Source organism: Protopterus annectens, chromosome 6.part0, assembly GCF_019279795.1.
Source record: "Protopterus annectens isolate FY-2018-M chromosome 6.part0, PAN1.0, whole genome shotgun sequence".
In the NCBI taxonomy this organism is placed as follows: Eukaryota; Metazoa; Chordata; order Ceratodontiformes; family Protopteridae; genus Protopterus; species Protopterus annectens.
Genome location: NC_056737.1, coordinates 186,956,774 through 186,982,126, shown reverse-complemented (window position 1 = coordinate 186,982,126; position 25,353 = coordinate 186,956,774). Strand labels below are relative to the sequence as shown.

General features: G+C 40.0%; 1 protein-coding gene across 1 annotated transcript in view; it reads left to right on the top strand.

Annotated features, from left to right (window-relative positions):
* The window catches only part of TMED8 (transmembrane p24 trafficking protein family member 8), a 526,133-nt gene that overhangs the window by 178,521 nt on the left and 322,259 nt on the right, over positions 1-25,353 (top strand). Inside the window, exon 2 of the mRNA XM_044073905.1 lies at positions 7,076-7,166. Coding sequence (XP_043929840.1) covers positions 7,076-7,166 — 91 coding nt within the window. The remainder of the gene's footprint in view (positions 1-7,075; positions 7,167-25,353) is intronic.

Genomic DNA, 25,353 nt, shown 5'->3' with positions numbered 1-25,353 from the left:
AATCTTCCTTTATCAACACCCCATTTGGTGGCTCATCCCTGTTTGGGCCCAAGGTAAAGGAAACCTGTAATCAGGTGTGAGCAGGAAGGCAAGACTCTGTCTGCCATTGGAGTATTTTCTTTCTACCCCTACTCAGCCCTATCCCAAGGGCCCTAAGGGTGGAAAGATGTGGTTCTGAAAAGCACAGGGAGCTTTTCAGGACACACATGGTGAAACACCCTCTAGAGGCAGAGGAGGGGGTTATAATGGAAGATGCCACCCATGCGGCAGGGTGGGTCCGCAACAGCAGGGTGACAGAGGCCAGTTCTCTGGTCAGCCCTACCAGCTCTCCTGAAAGGAGACCCGGCTGTCTGGCTCTGGAGGCAGTCAGGGGTCACTTATCTTTGTACCCAGAAGCCTGGCTAAGCATATCATCCGATACCTGGGTACAAAGCATCATTTCCAGACGGTATTTCATACTATTCTCTTTCTCTCCCACTCCTGTCAACAGAATCCCGGATGTTCCGCCCAGTGTCAGGGAACAAGCAACTATAGAGTTCCGCAGGTTGCTAGAAAAGAGTCATCCAGCCAGTCTCAGCCGACCAAACAGGATTCAGAATTTACTCAAGATTCCTTTTGGTTCCAAAGAAAACAGGGGACTGGAGACCTATCTTGGACCTTAGCAGACTCAACCAATTTGTAAAAAAAGAGAAGTTTGGAGTGGTCACACTTCAGGCCATTCTTCCCTTTCTAGGGAAAGGCGACTGTATGTGCTCCATCGATCTCAAGGATGCGTACTACCACATAAAGATGGACAGACACTCCAGAGATCACCTGTGTTTCCGGCTGGGAGCCAATCACTACCAGTTTCGAGCCCTGCCCTTTGGTCTCACTACTGCCCCCATAGTGTTCACCAAATGCATGGCAGTGGTCACGGCTCACCTGAGGCGTGTAGGATTCCAGGTGTTTCCATGTCTAGACTATTGGCTCCTTACTGCCACCACCAGGCATCAATTGATTCAGGCAACAGAATCTACTCTGACACTCTGCCACCACTTAGGCATTACAGTCAACTTTGAAAAGTCTGCCTTGTCGCCATCACAACATACCATCTTTATAGGAGCAGAGTTAGGTACCTCAACCACCACTCTACGTCTTCCAGACAAAAGGGTCTCACTTTTTCGCCAACACGTCAACTCATTGGTGTCAAAGAACAGAGCTACAGCCACAGAGGTCTTGAAGATACTAGGTTTGATGGCGGCAGCAATTCTAGCCATTCCATTCGCAAGGATGCATATGCCTATTCTTCAATGGCTTCTGTTCGCTCAATGGTCTTACCAGAAATTGCCAATGAACCATATGATTCTCATCACAAACTCTTGCAAGAGGGACCTTTAATGGTGGTTGACGTCTCTTCATGTCACAATAGGACGACCCTTTGTGCCCCCCCCCAGTAGCCACTGTGACCACTGAACTTCCCTGATAGGGTGAGGGGGGGGGGGTATTTTCAGGGAAAGACTGCCCAAGGCACATGGATGGATCAAAATGCACATCTGCATATCAATGTTCTGGAGTTGAGAGCAGTACTTCTGGCGTTGCAGTACTTTCAGGACTCTCTTCCTCTAGGGACAATTGCGATTCAGACAGACAACATGTCAGTGGTCTGGTACTTGAACAAACAGGGCGGAACCAAGTCTTTCCCCCTTTTTCGAGAAGCCCTCAGTGTATGGCAATGGGCTGTGTCATCCCAGTGTTTTCTGTTAGCAACTCACATCCCTGGAAGATCCAACGTGATAGCGGACAAGCTGAGCAGGGCAATCCTGTTGCCTCACGAGTGGTCTCTCAACCAACACGTTGCAGACATGATTTTCCGCAAATGGGGCCAGCCTTGGTGCAACCTCTTTGCCAGTCACATCAGTACCAAATGCAGAAGCTACTTTGCCCTAATACCACCTCCGGGACTTCCCCCGAGAGACACACTCGTACAGGATTGGCCTCCGGGTCTCCTATATGCATTCCCTCCAATTCCATTGATACCCAGGTTTTTACAGAAAGCACACTGGGAAGGACTGTTATCCTTATAGCCCCCCATTGGCCTCGACAGATTTGGTTCCCTTTTTTTCACCATCATCTGCTGGAGGATCCATGGATCCTGGACCCAGTTCCAGACCTCCTGACTCACCAGTCAGGGGACCTCCATCCATCACTGCAGTCTCTAAAGCTGACTGCTTGGCTGATCCACTTCCCCAAATAGCCAGGCTTCATTGACTCTCAGATGACACAAGACAAATTCTATTGTCTTTTCATAAGCCATCCACCAGAAAACTATATCGCAGAAGTGGAAAAGGTTCTCTATTTGGGCCAGTATACAAAAAATTGACCCTTTCTGAGCTCCTTTGTCATCCATTTTGGAGTTTTTGACAATGATTTTTAAGGAAGGAGCAGCAGCTGCCACAGTTCGGGTTCAGTTAGCCGCCATATCTAATTTCCACCTTGGATTGGATGGGTTAAATATTATGGCCCATAAGTTATCTAAGGTTTTTCTCAAAGGTGTTTTTCACATGAGGCCTCCTGTCAAAACCCCTTATTCTCCCTGGAGTTTTAATTTTATGCTGTCTCAAATAATTCTCCCCCTCCTTCGAACCAACGTCATCTTGTGATCTCAAATTTTTGTCCTGGAAAACTATTTTTCTAGTGGCCATTACTTCTGCTCGCAGAGTATCAGAACTTCAAGCATTGTCTATCAGACATCCTTATATGATTTTCCATGCTGATAGAATATCTCTAAGAACAAACCCCTCTTTTTTGCCTAAAGTCTGTTCTGAGTCTAATATCAATCAGGTCATTGAGTTGCCAGTCTTTTTTCCCAGACATTCCAACAAATTAGAATACACGCTGCACAAACTTGACGTGCACAGACAGCTCAGATTTTATCTTGATAGAAATAAGGATATTAGGAAATCAGATCAACTTTTTGTATCCTTTTCAGAGGCCAGAAAAGGTAGACCAGTGGCTAAAACAACCCTTTCAAAATGGTTATCTGATTGTATCTCATTTGTTCATGCAACAGCTAACATACATTTGCCACACAAAGTAAAGGCTCATTCAACCAGAGCCGTTTCTACGTCTTCTGCTTTTCTAGCCAAATTGCCCCTTGATAACATTTATGCTGCAGCCACTTGGTCTAAGCCTCATACTTTTATCACTCATTACAAAGTGGATAAGGCTTCCAGGGACAGGTCATCTTTTGGTTCTACGGTCCTGGAAAATGTACTCCTGTGAGCCACGCAGGATTGCAGGTGCTAGGGACACTACCCATCAGTGAGAATAAATGGCGAGATTTAACAACTTCACATAAAGAAGTTATGTACTCACCATAACGTTCCATGTGAGTTTTTTTATCTCGCCTTTATTCTCATGTCCCTCCCTCCATCCCCCTCCTGGCTGACAGTTGACCTAGAGGCTAGTATCATCCTGGTTGTTCAATACTTCTTCCTTCTTGGGGAGTGCACCCCTTACAGGGGTATATATACACACAGCAAACAAGATCTGAGGTAATTCCAGCAGTGCATCGTGGGATAAGGGGCTTGGTCTCGAGCTACTGGCAAACCTTGAGCTTTGCTAACGGCCGTGTCGGAGCCAAGGATTGTCTCCAAACCCATCAGTGAGAATAAAGGCCTATATGTTGCTGTATAGATGTTCATCGTGTTACCCTGCTGCAGTCATCATACTTGGGTTATCCTGCCGTCAGGCGGTCCCGCAGTCGGCAAGAGTTCCAAAGTCTTGGTCCGGCGTCGGTTGCTGTCGCTTCTTCCCTGACGTCAGTGTGCCAGGGATATATAAGAGACATCCAAAGCCATTTTCTTCAGTCTTTCTTGCCGCACGGTGCCCGAAGCAGAAGCAGTTCGCAAGTGCCGGTCGGCCGACACCTGAGATTTTCAAATCGAATTTCAGTCCGAAGTCTTCAATAAAGCTAAGTACCACGTTGGGGAACCTTTTCTTGCCGCAGTCCGATGTCAGAAAAAGTTAACAATTGCATTTCTTGTGGGAAGCAAATACCTCATAAGGACTTCCATTCTTATTGTATTCCTTGACTAGGCCCAGACCACGACGTCACAGGTTGTCGGTTTTGTGCTAGGTTTAATAAACGAACTATCAAATGTCGTTTTGACTTCGCACGACATTACTTTGGTAGGAAATTTAATTATATCATGCCGTTGGAGCAGCCGACGACCGGCATGCATAAAAAACGCGAGGATAAGGACAGGCAGCCTAGGACCAAGCCAGACTCCGAGGCCTCTGCTGGGCCTGTCGCCGGTTCTCCGGTTTTCAGTGAGGTGCCTACGCAGCCCTTGACGACCGCAGAATTGGAACCCCAGACAGCTGCGAATTCTCAAGCGGAGTGTACTACGGAGTTTTAAGGCACACAGCTTAACATGCTCTTCCTTGAGATTTCAACACTATCTCTTGTACCAGGTTCTTCATATAAACTCCAAGAGCTTAAAGTAAATATTTAAGTGAGGCAGCCAGCTGACTGCTGAAACAACTTGGACAGTAAAAGTAGGTGGCTAACCATCCACATGATTGAGCTGTGTCAGAGGTCATCACTCAGTTCTCTTCTTTTGACATCTTTTTCTCAGATGCCTTTGTTAACACCAGCACCCTTTGGATGACCAGGTTTGCTGATGACTGGACCGTGGTATGATTTCTCTTTCCACCACAGATGATCAGTACCTGATGTAACCCACTTATGCTGTAAAAGCAGTGGTCTGTCTCATTATAACAAATGCAGCATAATAATATTTGTGAAGCAAACAAGTCCAAAAAACCACCAATTCTGGATACAGTTGTAAAGGACCTTGTTACCTTTGAAGATGGTAGTCGTTCTGTCCAGTGGTGGAGAACCTTCTAATTTTGTCTTTCTTTTTCTCCTTCACTCTGAGTGTTTCCTTTATATGTTTGAAACATAAGCTTTTGAAGATTCTGCTTACCCTAAATTGACTAAGGCAGTCATGATTCCCTGTCTTCCCCACTTGTTCTAGATGCTTTCCTTGGAACTTGCCCAATCAAAAGATCATCTAGATGTAGTACCTCTAGCAGAAGTGTAAATACCAAGTCTTCTATTTTGTGCAAGATATTGTGGTGGATTGTTGTCAGGGAAAATATATGACTAATGAATGAGGCTTTTTTTTTCTTTTAAGATTGAAGTTTCACTCATTTCTGGTTCTGGGGGAAAGTTTGCTGGCCTAACATAGGATCTTGCAGATATTCCTTGGAGAGATCCCCACTTTTCTGGCCTGCTTTTCATGTTGTTGTCCTGGCATGGCTCACTGTCTGCTTTAGAATACTTTTTCTGACTTGTTTGAGCCAGTGGTTTCACTACAACTTTTATTGCCTTATTTGCAAGACCATTTTTTTTATTTGGCTTAACATTTTCAAGACAAATTTCCAAAATTAAGTTAGACAATATGACTTTTGCAGTGAATCTTATTTTATTTATTTCAATATGTTAAGCAAGGTGGAATATTGATCTCAGTGGACAATTTTCAGGCTCGGCTTGGGAGTTACAGAATGGCAAATACAAAGTAGATGCACATTTGCAAATCTTGTCTCCAGGAGGTTACTATAAACATGACATTTGAAACTGTGCATCTGTGCCCTTCCCAAAGATGATATCAGAGTACAAACTTGACCAAGACAATCCAGTTAAATATATTATTTTTTGAATCCCAGGTTAGGTTTAGCCAATGCTCTTCTTAAATGGTGCCATGGTAATGCTTCGTTAAAGTATTTGATATTTTGCTTTCATTTGTGCGACATAAACAGAGCAGCACTCTTTCTTTGGAAACTGATTTTTCAAATGGCTTCTGTATTGCATTATTAAATTAAAAAACAATTTAACTCGGACTTTGGGACATTGTGTCATAGGGATATTGCATCATTTTGTAAGAAGTACTGCTTATATATAGTCTCCGGGATATAGTTTCCCTTTGAAAGTGTTTGGGGGTTCTTTGCCTTTCTACCTGCTGTTATTCATTTGGATTCTGTCCTTTTGGTAATTGCTTGCAGTAAGTAAAGATGTGTGATGTTGACTGTATGATTTAGATTTTCAAGAAAAGGTCCTACATTACATAGGCTTTTCCAGACTCCACTCCACTTCATGTTATGATTGCTCCTGTTTTCCTTTCTCCTTTCAGAAGTGTGATCCAAGGAACCTCATCCTGAGAGACTAAGTGTGTGAGCCTTACCCTTAACACAGTAAAGGCTGTTACACCATGTGTTCCATATGGTCCCCCACTGAAGACTGCTATACTGTGTACTGTGTAGGACTCTCTCCCCGCTGAAAGCTGCAGCACATGGGCTGTGTAAGGTCCCCAATAAACACTGCAATACTGTGTGTTGTTTGGAGTGTACCACTGAAAACTGGCATTGTGTACACAGGTGGATCTTTCAATAAAGAATTCTACACTGAGTACTGTTTCAGTCTCCCACTGAAGACTGCAACATTACGGCATTGTATGCAGTTTGTGTACTGCAGTTTATGATGCCATGTACTGTGTGCAGTTCCTCCACTGACGACTGCTTCTCTGTGTGCCATGTCTGTTCCCCACTGAAGATTGGTGTGCCTTGTGCTGTGTGTGGTTCCCCCACTGAAAGGGACTGGCACTCTGTACATTGTGAGATCTTTTATTGAAGATTGCTGCAGTGTGTGTTGAGTGTCTCCTATTGGAGACTACATTGCTGTCTACTGTGCACGGTTTACCCACTGAAGACTGCAACACTGTTAACTATGTTTGTTCCTTACTGAAGGCTTGAAAAAACTTGCCTTGATGAGGACCGATGCTCCAGCCACAATGAAACTGGCAGTTAAATGTTTCAGAGGTCTGTGTCTGCTGATGAGTCAAGTATCACATAGTATTACTAAATTTTTTAGAAGAAAAATTTCCCCAAAATGTGTATGTTTTTTAATACTGCTAGTATTCATTCTCTTAATGTGAGATTCTGACTTTCAAAAATGTCATCTTGGAAATGATGCTGAAATTAGTAGAACCACAGCAGTTATTGTAATGCCTGCATGTTTCTTTGTATTTTTTAGAGGGAAACATGGTGCAGAACAGCTCTGAAGGTGTAGCAGAACTAGCTGAATTATCCATATCAGAGATTTCCAAGCAAAAGGAGGACCAAAGGTAAGAGGTGTACAGAAACAGACCCAGGCTGTGAATGTTTAGAGTTAGAAAATCCATGCAAGAAAGTTGAGCTCACCAGTGTGGGTGCATGTGTGTGTGGGTGTGTGCTCGCGCTCAAGAGCACATGTTTGTGTGTGTGTGTGCGTGTGTGTGTGTGTACATTCAGATGTAGATATGTGTGTACGTATACACATATATGTGTGTACATAGGCTCCAGGTGATTTGGTTGCAATGACTAATGCTGCTGTGACACCTCAACCTCATGAAAAAAGGGGTTGATGATGTATGTACACGTGTGTGTGTGTGTGTGTGTGTGTGTTATGTACAAAGTGTGTGTATACGTACATATATATATATATATATATATATATATATATATATATATATATATATTTTGATGTATATATGCATACAAATATTTTTATATATATATATATATATATATATATATATATATATATATATATATATATATATATTTTAGGTGATGTGGTGTTCCTGGATAAATGTGGACAGTGCAGTGGTGCAGCGTTGTCGCCTCACAACAAGAAGTTCTCTGGTTCAATTCTCACAGCTGGCGTGCCTTCTGTGCAGAACTTGCATGTCTTCCCTGCATTCATGTGGGTTTCCTCTGGGTGTTCTGGTTTCCTCCCACATTACAAAGACATGTATCTGGGGTGTTTCTTCCCTGGGCCTCCTCGGAAAATAGGCTTCATTCCAAGTCAGACTTTCCCAGTAAACAAATGTTAGATAAATAAAATAAATAATCTCCAGACCCCTACTGTTACCATCCATGTATGTAACTGGCCATAATACAGCTACTTCTTCACAATCTCTGTGTGACTATCATCTACCCATCTCCTCTACTGTCTCTGTCGCCTTCTTACCTTTACCTTCTCAGTACTCTTTCATAACTTGTAACCATATTCATCCTACAATTACTTCACTGTCTCCAACTCGATATCGATTTTCAACAGATTCCATTTGAAAGTAACTAGACTCTTATAAACTTGATATTAGCTAAAATTAAATTTTACTGTATTGTTCATTTAACTGTCACATTTTCATTAACTGCCCCATTATTACAAGTTTATGTATGTTCATTTGCTATTCTATGTATGTACATTTATTTTTTAACTGTCATATTGTTACTAGTTTATGTATGTATGTACATTTATTATGTACATCTTGTATAACTGTCTTCTGCAGATTATGTAAATTGGAGCATTTCTCTCTGGGCCTTCACTGAAAATGGGACTTTGGGACTTGTGCCCAGTTGGACATCCCTGGTATACAAAAGCAATCAATCAATCGATCAGTCAGTCAATAAATAAATAATTGTCTGTATACACAAACTGTACGTACTCATGCAAGAGAGGAGGAATTTGATACACTCCAGTCTCAAACATTATCGACTAACTGCCTGGATGATTGAATTCTAATTTCTTTTAGGAACCTCTTTCCCAAGGGCATGCTGCAGAAACTAAGGAGGCAAAAAGCATGCTACTTGGAAGTCTTATATTGACAAGTTGAAAATTATTTTTAGTTGGTGCCTAGCCAGTAACCAGGGCCCTATCAGAGGTCATTTTTAGAAGCCTGTGTCTACTCAGAGAGGTGTTGAACATACAACACTTTGAGCTAACATCTTCTTGCCCAGTGTGCCAAAACTCTTCATTTCACTTATATAACAATAGAAAAACTTTGTGTTGTTACAGTAGTCTGTAGTTGTTTCACGTGGATAACGTTCACTTGGTATTCATTTATTAAAATTGATTTGTCTCGGTTGTTAACTTCATGGTTGTTTTATTGTTGTAATGTCTCCTGTGGGTTGTCCATAATCATTTCATGATTTGCAATCATTTTCCCTTTTTTCATTTTTTTTTTCATTGTGTGATGCTTAGACTCCATGTAATTTTCTAAGGAATGCCCTCTCACCTTTGATGTCATGCTAGGCATTCCACTAAAACTGTCTGTTCAGTGCATGAAAGCAGTTCTGAAGACTGGGGTGTTTTTTTTCCTTATTGATAGCAGTGATGTACAAGTTTAACTTCTAATGATGGAATTCTAAATCATTACATGGTTGACCTTTGAGTTCAGCAGGAAGTTCACTTGACAAAAGCCTTGTTGTTGATGACAGGGATGTAGTCAAGTTTTTCAATTTGTACTCTAAGGTTTGGTACTAGTACCCCATGTGCCCATGCTGCTCACCTCCAATGCATCTTCAGAGATGTCCACAGTCAATCTTAACTGGTATTTAGTAGCAGTGTTACACTGCAACAAACCTCAAACCTTTGTACCACATCAAGGTAGCCAGTCCCACAGAGATCCATTCACATTACGCACCCAACTAGACTGCGCAGCAAACCTGTGCTGGGAGCTGTTGACTGCTCTGATTTTGGTGCACTTCACAATAGTGGCCCAAATCATTCTCAGCAAGTAGTCCTTCCAGTCCAAGGGAAGGCCACCCTTCCACACCATAGTCAGGACAATGTACAACTAACCATGAGTACCCAACTGCCATCATCCTGATGGGCTGCTGTATCACCTAGGAAAGACTTTAATCTAGCAATTATTGGATGGATCAAAGCCTTTCAGCACTTTGTTGATATCAATGTCAATGTTATCCTGTATTAGTATCAAGACCAACCCAGTTAAAAATGCCTCACTCGTGTTTCCGAGCCAAGTCTTACTGCATTGTAGAGTACCGAATGACTTCTCTGCAGATGCAACATGCATTGGCATGGTGGCCAAAATTGTTTATGCACTGTTTATATCAGGTTAATATGCTGGGATCAATTGTTGTAGGGTTAAAAGAATGATGATTCACAGCTTGTCCCATATGACCTCTTTCCATCTGGCCATCCAGCTCTGAAGCTCATGTTTGAAGGTGGGCAGACCTGATAGGTCAGTCTTATATGCATTGTACAATTCCACCACTTTCTCATCTTCTTCCAAAACATGCAGCATGCTTGACACTAAATACTGTGCATTGGAACATGGACAGCATTCTGTAAGTTGGCCTTTTATTTCACTTATGACATGATCAACGAATGGGATGAATGTGTTCCTTCAGTATTACTCCCTGGAGTATGCAGCATCGGTGTTGCTGTTCTGAGTCCGCTTTCCTCAGGTCTTTGGGACAGTTTCTTTTGCCATGATTCTGGCTGCCAGCTGTTTTCACCTCATACAATTATTTAAAAGAATTGTAAGCACTTGAAGAGTGTCACTGACGACCTTTGCTTTTTCACAAGCCTGAATCAAGTCAGTCTGTTCCTGCTGCAGATACAGAAGTATCTTAAATATGTCTAGCACAGACTCTATTATCACCAGAACTACAGTGAAATCAAACCATATGATAGAGTACTGATATCTATTGGCATCTTTGTCTTGCTGAGAAATATTATGTAAAGTGGTGCAAAAGATGTCATTTTTTTTGAAGCTGTGCAGGCAGCCATTTAGTTATTGCCAGGTGCCTGAAGTGAGGTATTTTTCTTAATCTGCATAATCATACTCGCCTGGCAATTCCTCATTTTTAATTTCTCCAAATCTTTTGGGTTTCTAATACTATTACTGGAGTGGACCCCATTCCTAAGTCAAAGTACGATTAAAGTTCATGAAATTAGTATTGTTTCAATCTTTGATGTCAGCCAGCAGTGCTCTTCACAGCACCCGCAGTGTGCCCAGTAATGACACTCTCTGCAGTTTGTGTGGAGTTGCAGGTATTGGTAGCATATCTAAATACAATTGTAAATTCTTTTTTATAAGACCTGTTGCTCCTACTACCACTATTGGAACTGTCCGAGTATCTTTCTTCCACATTGCTCTCATTTCTGCATGCAGATCCCAAAATTTTATGACTTGATGTATCTCTGTACACAAGACACTGTAGTCACTGGGTGTAGCAATTTCAATGATCAGTGCTACTTTTGTCTTTTCTTGGACCACTATATCCAGTTTTCTAGCATCTATCTTTAGAACTGTTGGTAATGGGTGATCCCATGTGATATCAACTTCATCATTTTCTGTGATACTTTGTGGCTCATGGCAACTGTGTGACTACCTTAATGTAGGCTAAATATGCATTGTGATGTTTAACCAAAGAATTTAACATAGAAATTACTTTTCGACAGGTCTTGAGGAGTCTGTGTTGGCTCCCAATTTGCAGTCATCTGTGAACTTGATTAGCCAAAGGCACTTGACATTAGCCTCCACCTCTGAGAAGTAGATGCCAAATAGGAGCAGTCCCAGCATGGAGCCCTAAGGTACCCCTCTGGTGAAATGTCTCTCAGTGGAGGTATTATCACCAGTCCTGACTTCCTGGGTCCTGTCTGTGTGCCAGCTGGCAATCCAGTGAGTTATATAGGGATTTATGCCCAGTTTGAATTTGTCAATGATACATGAGTATTGTATCGAACACCTTAGCCAGGTCAATGTAGGTGGTGTGCACCATTTTCCTGTCACCCATTGCCTTGTGATCTTCTCAAAGAAATCCACCAGGTTTAGTAGGCATGATTTTCCCTTGACAAATTGGGTTGGGTCCATTGTCTGAAGGTTGCCTATGTCTTTGTTGATCATTTACATAATAATTCTCTTTCTCGTTCCATGGCTTGTATATTAGACTAGTCAGACTAATAGGTCTGTAGCTTCTGGGGTTGGTTGATGGTCCACCCTTGTGAAGCAGGATAGCCATTGTAGTCTTCCATTCTCATGGTACAAAGCCTGTTTTGAGACTATAGTTGAAAAGTGACTCAAGTGGTCCTGATAAGTCCTTTTTGTAGCTGTTTAGGAGGGATCCTGGGATATTGTCGGGGTCGACTGAAGTTGTATTTTAGTCCTTAGCGAGTGCCGACAGGACCTTTTCCTTGTTAGTGTGTGTGGGGAGTATACTAGTAGATATTTCACAGAGGGAAGTGGAGGATGAAGTTTGAGCTGAATTTCAGTCGGCTCATTGAAGGTGGCACCACTGACCACCAGTTTGGCACACTGATGTGTGTGCTGCCTTTGAGGTTTTGGGCATAGCTGTCGAAGGCCTTGAGTCATTGTAAAGAGGTCAGCCAATGCTAATTCAGTGAAGTCCTTAATGGATTTCAACATTTCCCTCACTTTTATGAACATAACGTAGAGCCAGAGTCACTTGCTTCTTATGGGAGATGTAGTTGTTCCATCAGCTATTAAACTGGGAACTTTACGTCTTTAACTCTATATTTAAAAATTTTCACTGAATATGTAACACGGTGAAGTTAATGATTTCATTTTCAGTTTGTGCTGGTGTATTGTGCATTTCGTGTAGCCTCCTGTAAATGGTCGGGGAATAGATTCCACTTCTGGTAAGCATTCCAGCAATGCTGCAAAGTTTCCTATGAGTCAGTTTTCCATGAAGTAGCAAATTCCATCTTCCACAGAGAACTGTCCTCATGATACTTCTCAAGGTGTGCACTGTGCCTTTCTGCAACTTCTCATCTTTCAGTATAATACAGTAATAAGTTGTTTGTAGTAGGCTATCCCACACTTTTTAGAAATTCCTCTGATTTTAGAAGTGCATTTTCATGATTATTTGACTTGTATCCTTCCAGAATCTTCTTCGCATTTGACCAATCTGTTATTGGTGAGAGACCAACACAAACTTTTTTACTGTGTTGAAGACCAGGCATGGACTACAGAAGACCCAATCCAAAGTCTGCAAATAGAGTGAAAACTTGAATTTGTGCAGAAGCCATCGACTGAATCTTCTCTTTGGCTTCCAACATATCCCATGAAACACTTTGGGAACTTCAGGAGGTTGCCACTGTAGGGAAAAGATATTCCTTTTGTCGACCTCTGTAAGACTACAGCTTTTGTACAAGCCAATGTCGCCACATCTTTTCTAATGGCATCATTCATGCTGTTGCAAACTGCATTATGGGTGGTAGAATGTTTGGAGAGCACATGCCCTGTTGAAATAATTTTGTGGTCCACCTCTGTCACAGTACTTGACTGAAGATCATCTTGCTGGAGGACATCACATGTCCTTTTATCAAATTCTGTCTTGGTATCCACCTTGATCAGGTTGCCAGAGCTATCAAAGCTGCTGCTTGGTGTTATGCAGGCATTGTCACGTTCAGTAGAACTTCCAGATGGAGCAAAGGTAGTGGTTCTTGACTCACAGGTTCAACTGGAAGAAAGCTGCATAGTCAGTGAAAACCTGCAGCTTCTTCTCTGGGAAGATCCGTTTGTATAACTTCTGTCATCAGTGGTTTTAGTGTATCACAATAACTAAAAAAAGGGGTAGGCTAGTAGGAATGATTGTTGAGATGTGTTAAAGTGAGTGTTAAAGAAGAGCTTATAATAAGGCAGTGTGCATGCTAATGCATAATCTGCACTGCCCTGTAGAATGCCTTACCTGGTAGAAAGTGGTCCTTCATCAAGCTCTGCTGCTGTTGCCACAGGCACTGACCGTTCAATGGCATATACTTCATGGTACACTGATACGAAAGGACTACTGCATTATTTCACAGTTTAAAATAATAACTTACCTAATGTTGGACTGTCTTTCTGAAACCATTGCTGGTACTACAGGACTCCAAGGCTTTTTTGGCTTGTAATCTAAAAAGAACCAACTTAGTAAATGCTGTTGCATGATACATGACTGAAACAGTCACATTTACTTCAGTAAAATAAGTGCAGAGATATTGCCAGGCTGATGCTGCCATACCTACTCATTACACAGAAGATGAACACCACTACATTTCTCCCAAGGAAAAAAAAACATAACAGTGCTGCCTACAGAATACAAAAGCAATGACAAAAGGCACAGTAGATGATTAATGCACAATTGGCAATAATGGAGTTGGAAAAACCTTTGTTGCATGTACACAGAACTCCATTTAAAAGAGTCCTTTCCTAAATCAATCCAGTAATGTGTTCATGTATGCAGTACCAAGGATGTCAACAGTGATCCTTTCAGAAATGATTGGAAACTAAGAATATGGTCTGCCTCTTTAATTTCTCCAAGTCTTTTGGGTTTCTAATACCATACCATGACAGGAATGGGCCCCATTCATAAGTCAAAGTATGGTTAAAGTTTATGAAATGAGTATTGTTTCAGACTTTGATGTTGACCAAAAGTGCTTCTCGCACCACCCGCAGTGTGCTCAGAACTGACTCCTCCTGCATTTTATATGGAATTATATGTATCGGTAGCTTATCTAAATACAGCTATAAATTCTTTTTATGAGACCCATTGCTCCTACTACTATTGGAACTGTCTGGGTATCCTTCTTCTAGATTGCCCTCATTTCTGCCTGCAAATTCTGGTATTTTATGACTGAGTCTCTGTGTACATAAAGCACTATAATCACTGGGTGTAGCAATTTCAATGATCAATGATACTTTTGTCTTTTTTTCATGGACTGCTGTATCTGGATTTCTTGCATCCATTTTTTGAACTGTTGGTAATGGGTGATCCCATGTGATATAAACTTCATTTTCTATAATGCTTTGTAGCTCATGTTTCAAATGCTTCTCAGCTACTTCAGTATTGTAATGTTTGCATAATCCCCAATGCAACAGTCTTGCCACATTATTATGCCTTTCAGTATACAGGCCGTCTGCCATTAGTGTATTACACCCAGCAGCAAGATGTGTGACCGTTTCCAGTTCTGTTTTACAAAACCTGCATTTGTCTGTTTCACCAACATATTCAGTGGACTGTGTAAGCCAATGTGTATGTAGTCCACTATCCTGGGCTGCCACTGTTAACCTTTCATCTTCAGGTTTAAATTCATCACTTCTAAACCATTCCTGCATCAGATCCTGATTGACATGAGGTTGTTCTAGGAGTTTTCTCTATTGCAACTATATATCTGATGTCAATTTTCTTTCCGTCCTCGACTGATGGGCTTGGATCTGAGGCGTCAGATCTGACTTGTCTACTGTAAAAGCTTGTGGCACCCCAGAACTCTTGTGCTTCTCCGTTACCCACAATGCATCCTCCCCATTACCTCAGATCTCGTTTGCCATTGTTAGGTGAAAGATGTGGTTGGTTGCCTCTTGAGTTACTTGGGATAGATAAGTACTTGTATTTCTTTCTTCTACAATGATCTTTAATTTTTCTTTGTACTAGCACACTCTAGATACTATCATTAGTATCTCTTTCTCCCCGTTTTGTCTTCCGTACCCTTCTACTTTCATCATAGCCTTACTACCTTTGTAGGTAGCCCTCCTCCCCCTTTTCTTGTTAAAAAAAATTCCAGTATTGTTGAGAATTGTTTTGCCTTAATTTTTTTTCTTCGCCTTTTGTTGTTGTTGCTACATTTCTTTACTGTTTCTTCTGTGTAGTTCCTATAGCCATTTGTTCTCAGCTAACATGGCTGAAAAAGAAAAAAAACACCTGCAGGTTTTAAGAAGTGTGGGAAGTGCAGACAAAAGATTCCCTTCTCTGACTCGCACACCCTTTATGTCTACTGCCTTGGCCCACTCCATCTGTAGGAGAGTTGTGCGTTGTGCGTTCAACCCCTGAGCATTAGTGGAACGCAAGTACAAATTTAATCATAAAGGGACTTTTACCATCTTCCTTTGGTGATCCCATTTCTGGAGAGACGTCCAAGAAGTTGCCTCACTCATCTCTGAGCTCTTCTTCTGTTTCCTCTAAAACCTCAGAGAAAACTTCAAAAAGACCTTCTTCAGATCCAGTAGTTTCATCAGATTTGGATTCGACCAAGAAAGAGAAAATTAAATTAGCAGATCTGAACGTCTTGGACAAAATTAGAGAGTCTGTCTTCGGATCGGACTGTCTCTTTGCATCTGAAGTCTCTGAAAACTAAGGTTTCATCAGATTTGAAGATGCAGGATCCTCCAAAACTACTGGATATACTTCCTAGGACAAGGTTCTCTCATCTGTGACCCGGTGCCATTGAGAGTACCTTCTCCTTTTTTTTATAGACTGGATTCTCCTTCCAGACAGTCCTCTCTTTCTTCTAGGAGCCTCACTATAGAAGATGTGGAGAGGGTAGTGGGGCAGATGTTTCGACACAGAGCCAGAGTTGTTGCTTTGGCTCCTACTCCTTTAGGTCAGGCAGCCCATGTATCCAAGACACCACCTCTAACTCCTCCTCCTCTGATTCCCTCTGTGGGTTTGGAGCCCTCAGATCTGAGTTGTCCAGGCCCGTCTCCTTTGGATCCGAAGATCGCTGTATCCTCTGATCTGAAGCTTGCTCTGAGCTCCTCAATGTTATCGAATCCAGAGAGCTCTCGGAGCCAATTTCTATCCTGTCTGATCCGAGGTGTTTCATTCAACTCCGAGGGCCTCAGAGCTGTCTCTACACTTGGAGCTTCGGCAAGAGTTAGTTCAGCTCTGACTTCTGCCTCGGGCAGCTTTCCTCAGAGCGGCTTTCCTCTGAGCAGGGTAGGACTGAGGATCAGAAAGTCCTCCTTTCAGACCCGGGTTCCTGTCCCTCCTGGAAGGTCACCCTTCAGGACTTTGGAGAGAGCCCTGTCAGCTACCATGACTCAGACGGGTCCTATCCCCTTCAGTCCCGTATCTTCCCCTTCTCTGCGTTGAGTCTCAGCTAACCCTCCTATAGGGACAGATGGTACCAAAACCGCGAAGCACCCAATTGGGTATTTCTGCCTCTTCTGATACCTTCCCAGATTATCCCAGTGAAGAGGTCCCTCAGAAGAAGACATGTAAGAGGAAACATCTGGATTCTCCTGAATCTGTCACCCAAGACACAGATTTTGAGGCGGGTAAGGGTCCCCATGGTCACCTCATGCGGACGTCTTGTTCAGAGACATTCTCAAAATCCTAAAAGAGAGAGGTAGCTGGAAACCCAGCAATCCTTCATTGGAGGAATCCGTGCTCCTAGAGGCATTTGGTACTGGCCCATCTCCATCTTGAGTGATTCCACCTGCCGACTAGCTCCTCAAATTTATCTTGTGGCAGGCATGGAAGGAGTCTCACACCATTGAGCCCATACCAATGGAAACCTGATAAAATTATGACTCCTCCAGAAGACAAGTAGCTCTGGTCTAAGGCCCCTCTATTGATGCCATGGTCGTAGCTGCGGCCACCAGAAAGGAAATAGACAACGAAAGTTCCTGTGTTCATCCCAATGACAAGGAGTCGTGGGTGATGGACAAGTTTGGGAAGCATGTCTACACTTCTGGGATTTTTGCCTTGAGGTCCCCAAACTATATGGCACATTTCACCAGACTTCAAAGAGATTTGATAAAGGAACTCTCAGATACCCTCGCAGGAACCATGTCTGAGGAGGTGAAGGATTCTGTCACTTCACAGCTGGTGACCCTACAATTGATATCGCACTCGTCCATGAGGCTTATTTCCAATGTGGCAGAAGGAACCTCAAGGGCAATGGGTTCAGGCATAGCCATCAGGAGACATACTTGGATGCGCATGTGTGACTTTGCAGAGACTTTTAAGTCTACATTCATCAGTGCTCCTTTTGATGGTATGTCCCTGTTTGGCCCCAGAGTGAAGGATATGCTGTTCAGGTGTGAGATGGATGGAAAGACCCTTTCTGTCGTGGGCGTGCATTTTTCCACCCCCCCCCCAAAAGATCCTTCTCAAGGATTTGTCAAGGAGGTAGAAAGATGTCGTTCAAAAAATCTCAAGGATCTTTCCAGGACACGCGTGGAGGGACTTCCCCCAGTAGCAAAGAGGGAAACTCAAATGGTACACATTGCCCTTGCAGCAGAGCAGGCCTGCGACACCAAGGGTCCAAAGAACCATTCTTTGGCAAACCCTTTTAGCGCTCCTGAACGGAGGACCAATTGTCCCCCTCTGGAGGCAGTTGGGAGTCATTTGTCCTTGCACCAGAGAGCCTGGCTAGAGATAAGAAAATATACTTGGGTGCAAAGGGTCATATCCAGAGGATATATAATTCCATATTTCCTCTCTACTTCATTTTCCAGAAAAATCCCTGATGTTCCACCTAGTCAGAGGGATCAAGAAGCCATTCAAATACAAAAGCTACTAAACAGGAGTCATCCAAAAGGTCCCCCCAGACCAGGAAGGATCTGGAACTTACTCAAAATTCTTTTTGGTGCCAAAGAAAACAGGGGACTTGAGACCAGTTCTGGATCTCAGCAGCCTAAACAGATTTGTTTGAAAGACAAAGTTCCAGATGGTCACAGTTCAGTCCATTCTTCCTTTTTTTGAAAAGGCTGACTGGAAGTGGTCAGTAGATTTCCAAGATGTGTACTGTCATATAAAAATAAACGGGCAAACCAGGGGATTCTTACACTTCCAGCTAGGTGCTAGTTACTATCCGTTCAGAGCACAGACCTTTGGTTTCACCACAGCTCCCATGATGTTCACCAAATGTACGAAGTGGTACCAGCTCACTTGAGACCGCAAGGATTCTGTGTGTTTCCATACTTAGACGACTGTCTCATTACCACTCCAAATGCCTCATCATGGCAAGAGAAGATGTCATCCACGCTTGCACAAGGTTAGGAATAGCCATAAGTTTCAAAGTCAAATCTAGAGCCATCTCAAATTCTAGAATTCATAGTAGCACTACTCGACACAAGGTCAGCAATAGTCTCCCTTCCCCTTCCCCTTCCCAGAGTTCAAACTTTAAGGTTACAAGTCAACAAGATACTTTGCAGTACCACTGTCTTGGCTTGCCTAGTTCTACAAGCTCTAGGATCCATGGTGACAGTGATGACCCTTGTTCTGCTAGTCAGGTTTCACATGAGGATTCTTCAATGGATGTTGGCATCTCATTGGTTGATTTCGTCAACTACCCTTGTCCATTCCGGTATGAATTACCGACTCATGCAAGAAAATTCTAATATTAACATGTAGTTAATTTCCATATAGTTTGCAATCCAGACCATTATACTTATGGAAATGATAATAGTATACAATCTAATATTATTAATGTAGAAGAATCATCGAATATAGATATTGTATTAGATTGTCGTGATAATTTTTTTCTAAGTAATCCACATATAATAATGAATACAAAGGAAGACTTTAAAGTATATAACTATTCTTCACAGAGCATTACAGTAGAACATGCTGACTTATTTTCCAAAGGGTTTAACTATGTCCCATGTAAAAGAGGTAATATGGTAGAATCTATATTAGATTTGAAATTGTTTTCACGGAAACTCAATTTAAAAGCATATTTCAACAACAAAATCGAATGTCAAAGTATACAAGACAAGATGTTTACAAAACCCAGTTTATTCAATCCTCCCATGAATGAGGAAATTTTGTATTTCGAAAGGAGAAGTGAATATGATGTAAGGAAATTTTATAAGAAATATAAGCAAAATAAACATTTCAATATTACCAAACTAGAAGGGAATTTACTTAAAGAAATTAAAAATGATCCAAAATTAAGAATTATGAGGCCTGATAAAGGCAATGGCATAGTTATACTGGACTATAATGATTATAGTACATATATGACTAACATGTTATTAAGCAACACATATGTAGAAATTAGTAAGAACCAAGTACATATAGCCTATAAAAAAATAGAAGGTATGTTAGATGACATGTTATATCAGGGGAGTATCACTGAAAAAGAACATGAATTTTTAAAAAATGAACATCCAGTCATCAGTGGTATTTTCGGAATACCAAAAATACACAAAGGCCTTGATAACTTGGAATTTCGACCTATTGTAGATGGAAATAGAAGTGTAACATGCAACATAAGTCAATATTTGGATCATTTTTTCAAGGAAAGTATGAAATGTTATACTTATATAACTAAGGACTCATGGGAGTTTTTGAGTAGACTTAACAAAATAGTTATGAAAAATGAATATACCTTTTTGACAATAGATGTTGTTAATTTATTTACCACCATACCACATGATATAGGCCTTTTATGGCTAGAAGAACAATTGTTCGAAACACATCATTATGAACAAGATCAAATTAATGTTCTTATAAACTTGATGGAAATAGTACTCAATAATAATTATATATATTTTGAAGGAAGTTATTACCAACAAGTAAATGGCGTGGCCATGGGAGCACCATGTGCCCCCATGTACGCAAATTTAATAATGAGTTATTGGGAACAACATTATCTATTTGGAACAGATTTTGGTAAACATCTCGTCATGTATACCCGATATTTGGATGACATATTCATTATATGGGATCGAGATAAATATATGTTGGAAAAATTTTTGGAATATATTAATACTACAGTAAAATTTTTAAGATTTACATATAATGTCCAGGAGGATAAAATCAACTATTTAGATGTAGATATCATATATAATAAAGATATGAATATTTTGCAAACACAAATACATAGAAAATCCACCTTTTCTAATGCATATTTGCATTTTGATAGCTGGCACCCTGACCATCAGAAAAAAGCCATTGTGAAAGGGCAGATGGTCAGGGCGGCCAGAATGGTAAGTGAAGAGATGGAATTCATAAAAGAATTAAAATACATCATGCAATTATTCATGAATAGAGGATACCCAGAACAATTTTGTGTCAAAATATTTAACGAAGTGAAAAATAAAAGACAAAATGGGACATATACGGCAATATTAAAAACAGGTTTATTACACACAATAACATTGGGCAATGAAAGTACAATGGAAAAAGATAACTATAATCATATTCCATTGTATATTATCAAATTTGATGATTGTTTCAAAGAAATAGAAAATATTATAAAGAAAAATTGGGAGTTTTTTGTTAATGATAAAATAGGGAGACATATTTTCAATGGCCCGATAAAATTTGTGTATAAAAAAAGTCCCTCTCTCAAAAATATATTGGAAAATAAAATAACCATTGAAAAATACCAAAATGGAAGAGAAGGGAATTTCAAATGTGGAACATGCAGTATATGTAGTTATATATATAATTCAGGTAGAGAAATAGTGATCAATGGGTGTAACATCAAAATAAAAGGACATTATAATTGTATAACCAAAAATGTAGTATATATAGCTTTATGTCAGCAATGTAAAGCCTTTTATGTTGGTAAAACAAAAAGGAAATTTAAAGAGCGGATAAAAGAACATTTATTAGATATACAGCATAATAAAAATAGTAATGCTCTTACAAGACATATTATAGAATATAAAGATCATAAATTCAAATTCATGGTCATTAATCAAATCCAACAGGATCCACAAGGTAAAATAACGATGTACCATTTGGATATGGAGGAATTAAAATGGCAAATTTATTTAAATTCATGTATTCATCCGGGAATTAATGAATATATGACCATTATGCCACTATTGAAATTAAATAGAATATATAATAAATAAAATGTGGCATTCATTATTATCATTTACCATTTTTATGTATAAAGATAAATTTTATACAGTATATTAATATATAAGTGATATATACTTTATATGTTGGTTCTATACTATGTGGATTGCACACTACATTATTATAAAATATAGTTTATTTGCACTCATATAGCAAAGGAATTTAAATCAATTGTTTTGTAGATTTAATTGGTTTGCATTGATGGCAACGGTGTCTTCATGGTATTCAAATATAATTAATATTTATTTATGGTGTAAAAACAATAATTGATGTGTATGTATATTAATATTTTATAATATATATGTTACAGTTGGATTAGTGAGATAGGCATATGTACATAATAGATACAATAGATATATATTATAATAAATACATCAAATGTTATATATTTAACATGGTACATAACACAAAAAGTTTCATACATGTATATATAATAGTTAGCATTTTTAAATAAAATCTTTATTTATGAATAAGTAAATAATTGTATATTTTAGTAGTAGTTTTTAAGTGAAAAGTGATAACATTTTATTAAAGTTTACATAGATGAGTTAGGAATGTATATGCTATGTATTGGTATGTAGTGAATTTCAACAAAGCCATTTCCTTTTTAAAAGTTTTGGAGGGAAATTAAGGTGTCAATTAAGTAATTATTCAATATTTGGCAATGTATAAAATGGTTGAGTAGAAACAGTAATAGCATTCTGAAGAAGTTCGTAAGGACGAAACCTAGGTCAATAAAGAAGTTATTACTGCAATATTCGTGTGGCGTTTATCGTTTTGTTGGTTGGAAAATAAGTATCTTCTTTCTCAGATTTGCATTTGTTTCATCTCCTTATTGACATCGACTACACCTTGCTTCAATTCCAAAAAATTCTAATATGGATCCAATCAGATCAGTTGCTACAGGGTTGTCCATTTGTCCTCTTGCAGCCCAAGGCTATAGTGACCACAGGCACTTCCCAGCTAGTGGGGGGGGGGTATTACCGGGAAAGACAAGTCCACATTGGGTTTGATGGCCATTTACTAGGCTCTCATAAATTATGTAAAGTTTTTTTGTGCGGCACAATTCTTTTTATACCCCCTTTTAAAGATCCCACACCACCTTGGAATCTCAATCTGGTACTACAGTCATTGAGTCTTCCATCCTTTAAGTTTGCCCATGATTGTGACCTTAAAATTTTGTCTTGGAAGACTTTGATTTTAGTTACCATCACTTCTGCCAAACGAATTTTGGAAATTCAGGCATTGTCGATGAACCTTCCATATTTCATTTTCCATAAAGATAGTCTCCTTACCGACCAATGCATCCTTTTTGCCCATGATCATATCACATGTCAATATCAATCATTGCATCAGTCTACCAGTCTTCTTCCTGAATTATTCCAACAAAGGAGAATATTTGTTACATTTGCATAGACAATTACGTTTCTGTCTTCATAGAGCAAAAGATATCAGAACGACTGATCCTTTGTTAATTTGAAATTTACAAGTCAGTTATGACTGCCATACAAAGTAAGGGCTTATTCAACCAGAGCTTGTAGCTACCTCCTCAGTTTTCCACTCAAGAACTTCCATGGAAATTTGTTCAGCAGCAACTTCAGCTTCCCCTCACACCTTTATCTCTCATTATAAGCTGGATCTATTGTCCAGAGGTAGGGTATCTTTTGGCTCAGTGGTGCTCAGAAATATCCTTCCTTCCTTCAATCCACCCAGGGTTCTAACTAGCTGGGGACTCTGCCCCATCAGTCGAGGCAATGAAAACTGACATTTGTGTTGTCTGTTTTCATTCCTCCTCGACTCATTCTCATCAACCCCCAACCTTTTTAGGTTTATTTTATAAGAGCGAGCAGATCTAACAGTTTTGTTATATCTTTTGAACATTACTTTCTCCAGATGTGGCATTGCCTCTGTTTCTTTCTTTCTCTCTTTTATCTGATTTGTATGCATATATAGGTTCATAGATTAGTACTAGGCTAACTGCCCTTGTGAGCCATTTTAAGCCTAGCCAATTATCCCTTTTGAGTGTCAAACCGTGCACCTTGTGTTTTGTAAGGCAAACACCTTAACCATTAGGCCAGCCTCCCAACCCCCTATGTATAAACTTGTAAGAGTACGTCTTTATTAATAGCTTGCAAACAAGATCTGAGGTAATGGGGAGGATGTAATGTGGGTAAGGGAGAAGCTCGAAAGTTCTGGGTTGCCACAAGCTTTTACAGTGACCGAGTCAGATTCGACGCCTCGAGGTGGAATGAAAATAGACAACACAGATGGAACATTATGGTAAGTACATAACTTCTTTTCATGCCTTTGCCATATTTCTTGCCTTCTTATCTGATCATTCAACTTGTATTCTTTTTTTTTTTTTTTTTTGGCACATTGATTTTTTTGTCTCCTTCTGGTTTGATTTCCATTTCCATTTGACACTGATTAATTCCCTGCTAAGTTTAGTAGAAGCATATCTTAGACTTGTTCTCCTCATGTTTTAAAACATTCACTATGTTTGGATCTTGTGAGCTCAGCAGATATGTATACAGTCCTACGATTGCAGACCTGTACATGTAATCAGTTTCAAGGAGGCCCATATCGCCTTCAGAATGGGAAATATATAATCTTGATCTACACTGATTTTTATAAATCACTTCATAAGCCTGAAACATTTTTCTTGTTTTTCTGTCCAACTGATCCAGTACCTTTTGGGGCAAGTCAATCTCCTAAAACTGTAAGTTAGAAAAGGAAGAGCAAATTAGTATATAGCTTGGAGTTTGTTCCTAGATGTCAGGGCTGTTTGCAGTATTAATTTTAGTCTTCTAAAATATTCCTTACTAAGTTTTGATTGTATTTGTTCATGTTGTATTGCTGATTTTTTATCAGTTCCCAAATATTTATATACTCTATCCTGCTAAAGTTCCTTCATATCACATTCCTGTCCTAGACTGATATTTTCTTGGTGCTGCAGCTTTCCCGCTTTAAAGGCTGAGTTTGCAAATTTATCAAAACCGCATGACATTCTTATGTCATCTGATAAAGTTTTGGTCACTTGTAGTTGTGCATTAAGTTCCTCATCTGATAAACTATATTTAAGTCACCCACAAAAAGAGGATGAGAAATCTTTACACTTTGCTGTTTTCAGGCAGCCAAATTGTAACCATGCCTTAATCTTTTTAGTAGACAGTTTAATGGGTTGAGGGTAAAACAAAAGTGCTGCTGTGACAGAGTCACCCTGGAATTGTCCTCCTTTGATTTTTTTTATCCCTGGGATAATAATTTGTCCTTTATCGTGGCTTAGCTGCAGAATGGTTTGCCACTGTTTCATGGTCACTGTAATGTAATTGATCAATGTAGGGTATATCTTGTACATCTATAAGTACTCTTTTTTTTTTATCCACAAATGTGGGATGCTGTCAAATGCTTTTTTTTGCAGTCTGTCCATGCCATACTTAGATTCCTCCCCTTTTTACAATTCTCCATTAACACTTTAACAATAAATGATCTTTTATTCCATATGACTTTCTTTTACTACCCATTTGTTCTATTGCCTTGATTGAGTTTTCTTCTAAATGATTATAAGCTGTATTGGCATCAGTTCCAGTATATAGTTTATACATCACCAGAAGGCAAGTTATTGGTGTATCGTTTATAGGATAACTCATAAATTCACTCTTAAGGAGGGAGGAGTATCATTTTTCCTGTTATCAAGTTGGTGTCTGTTCGGGATGTGCATATGAATAGTTTTTACTCGGGGCTAAATCTTCGTGTAAAGATGTTAATACTTCTAGCCAGAAGTTGGTTACTGCATCTGGTCCTGGATTTTCCAGTTAGGAGCTTTCCTTAATTTTGTTTCAGTTTCTCAAGCTGTTACTTCATCCCATTTCATATCCTGTATATTTGAACTTCTTACTGTTTCTTTTACTTCTATCC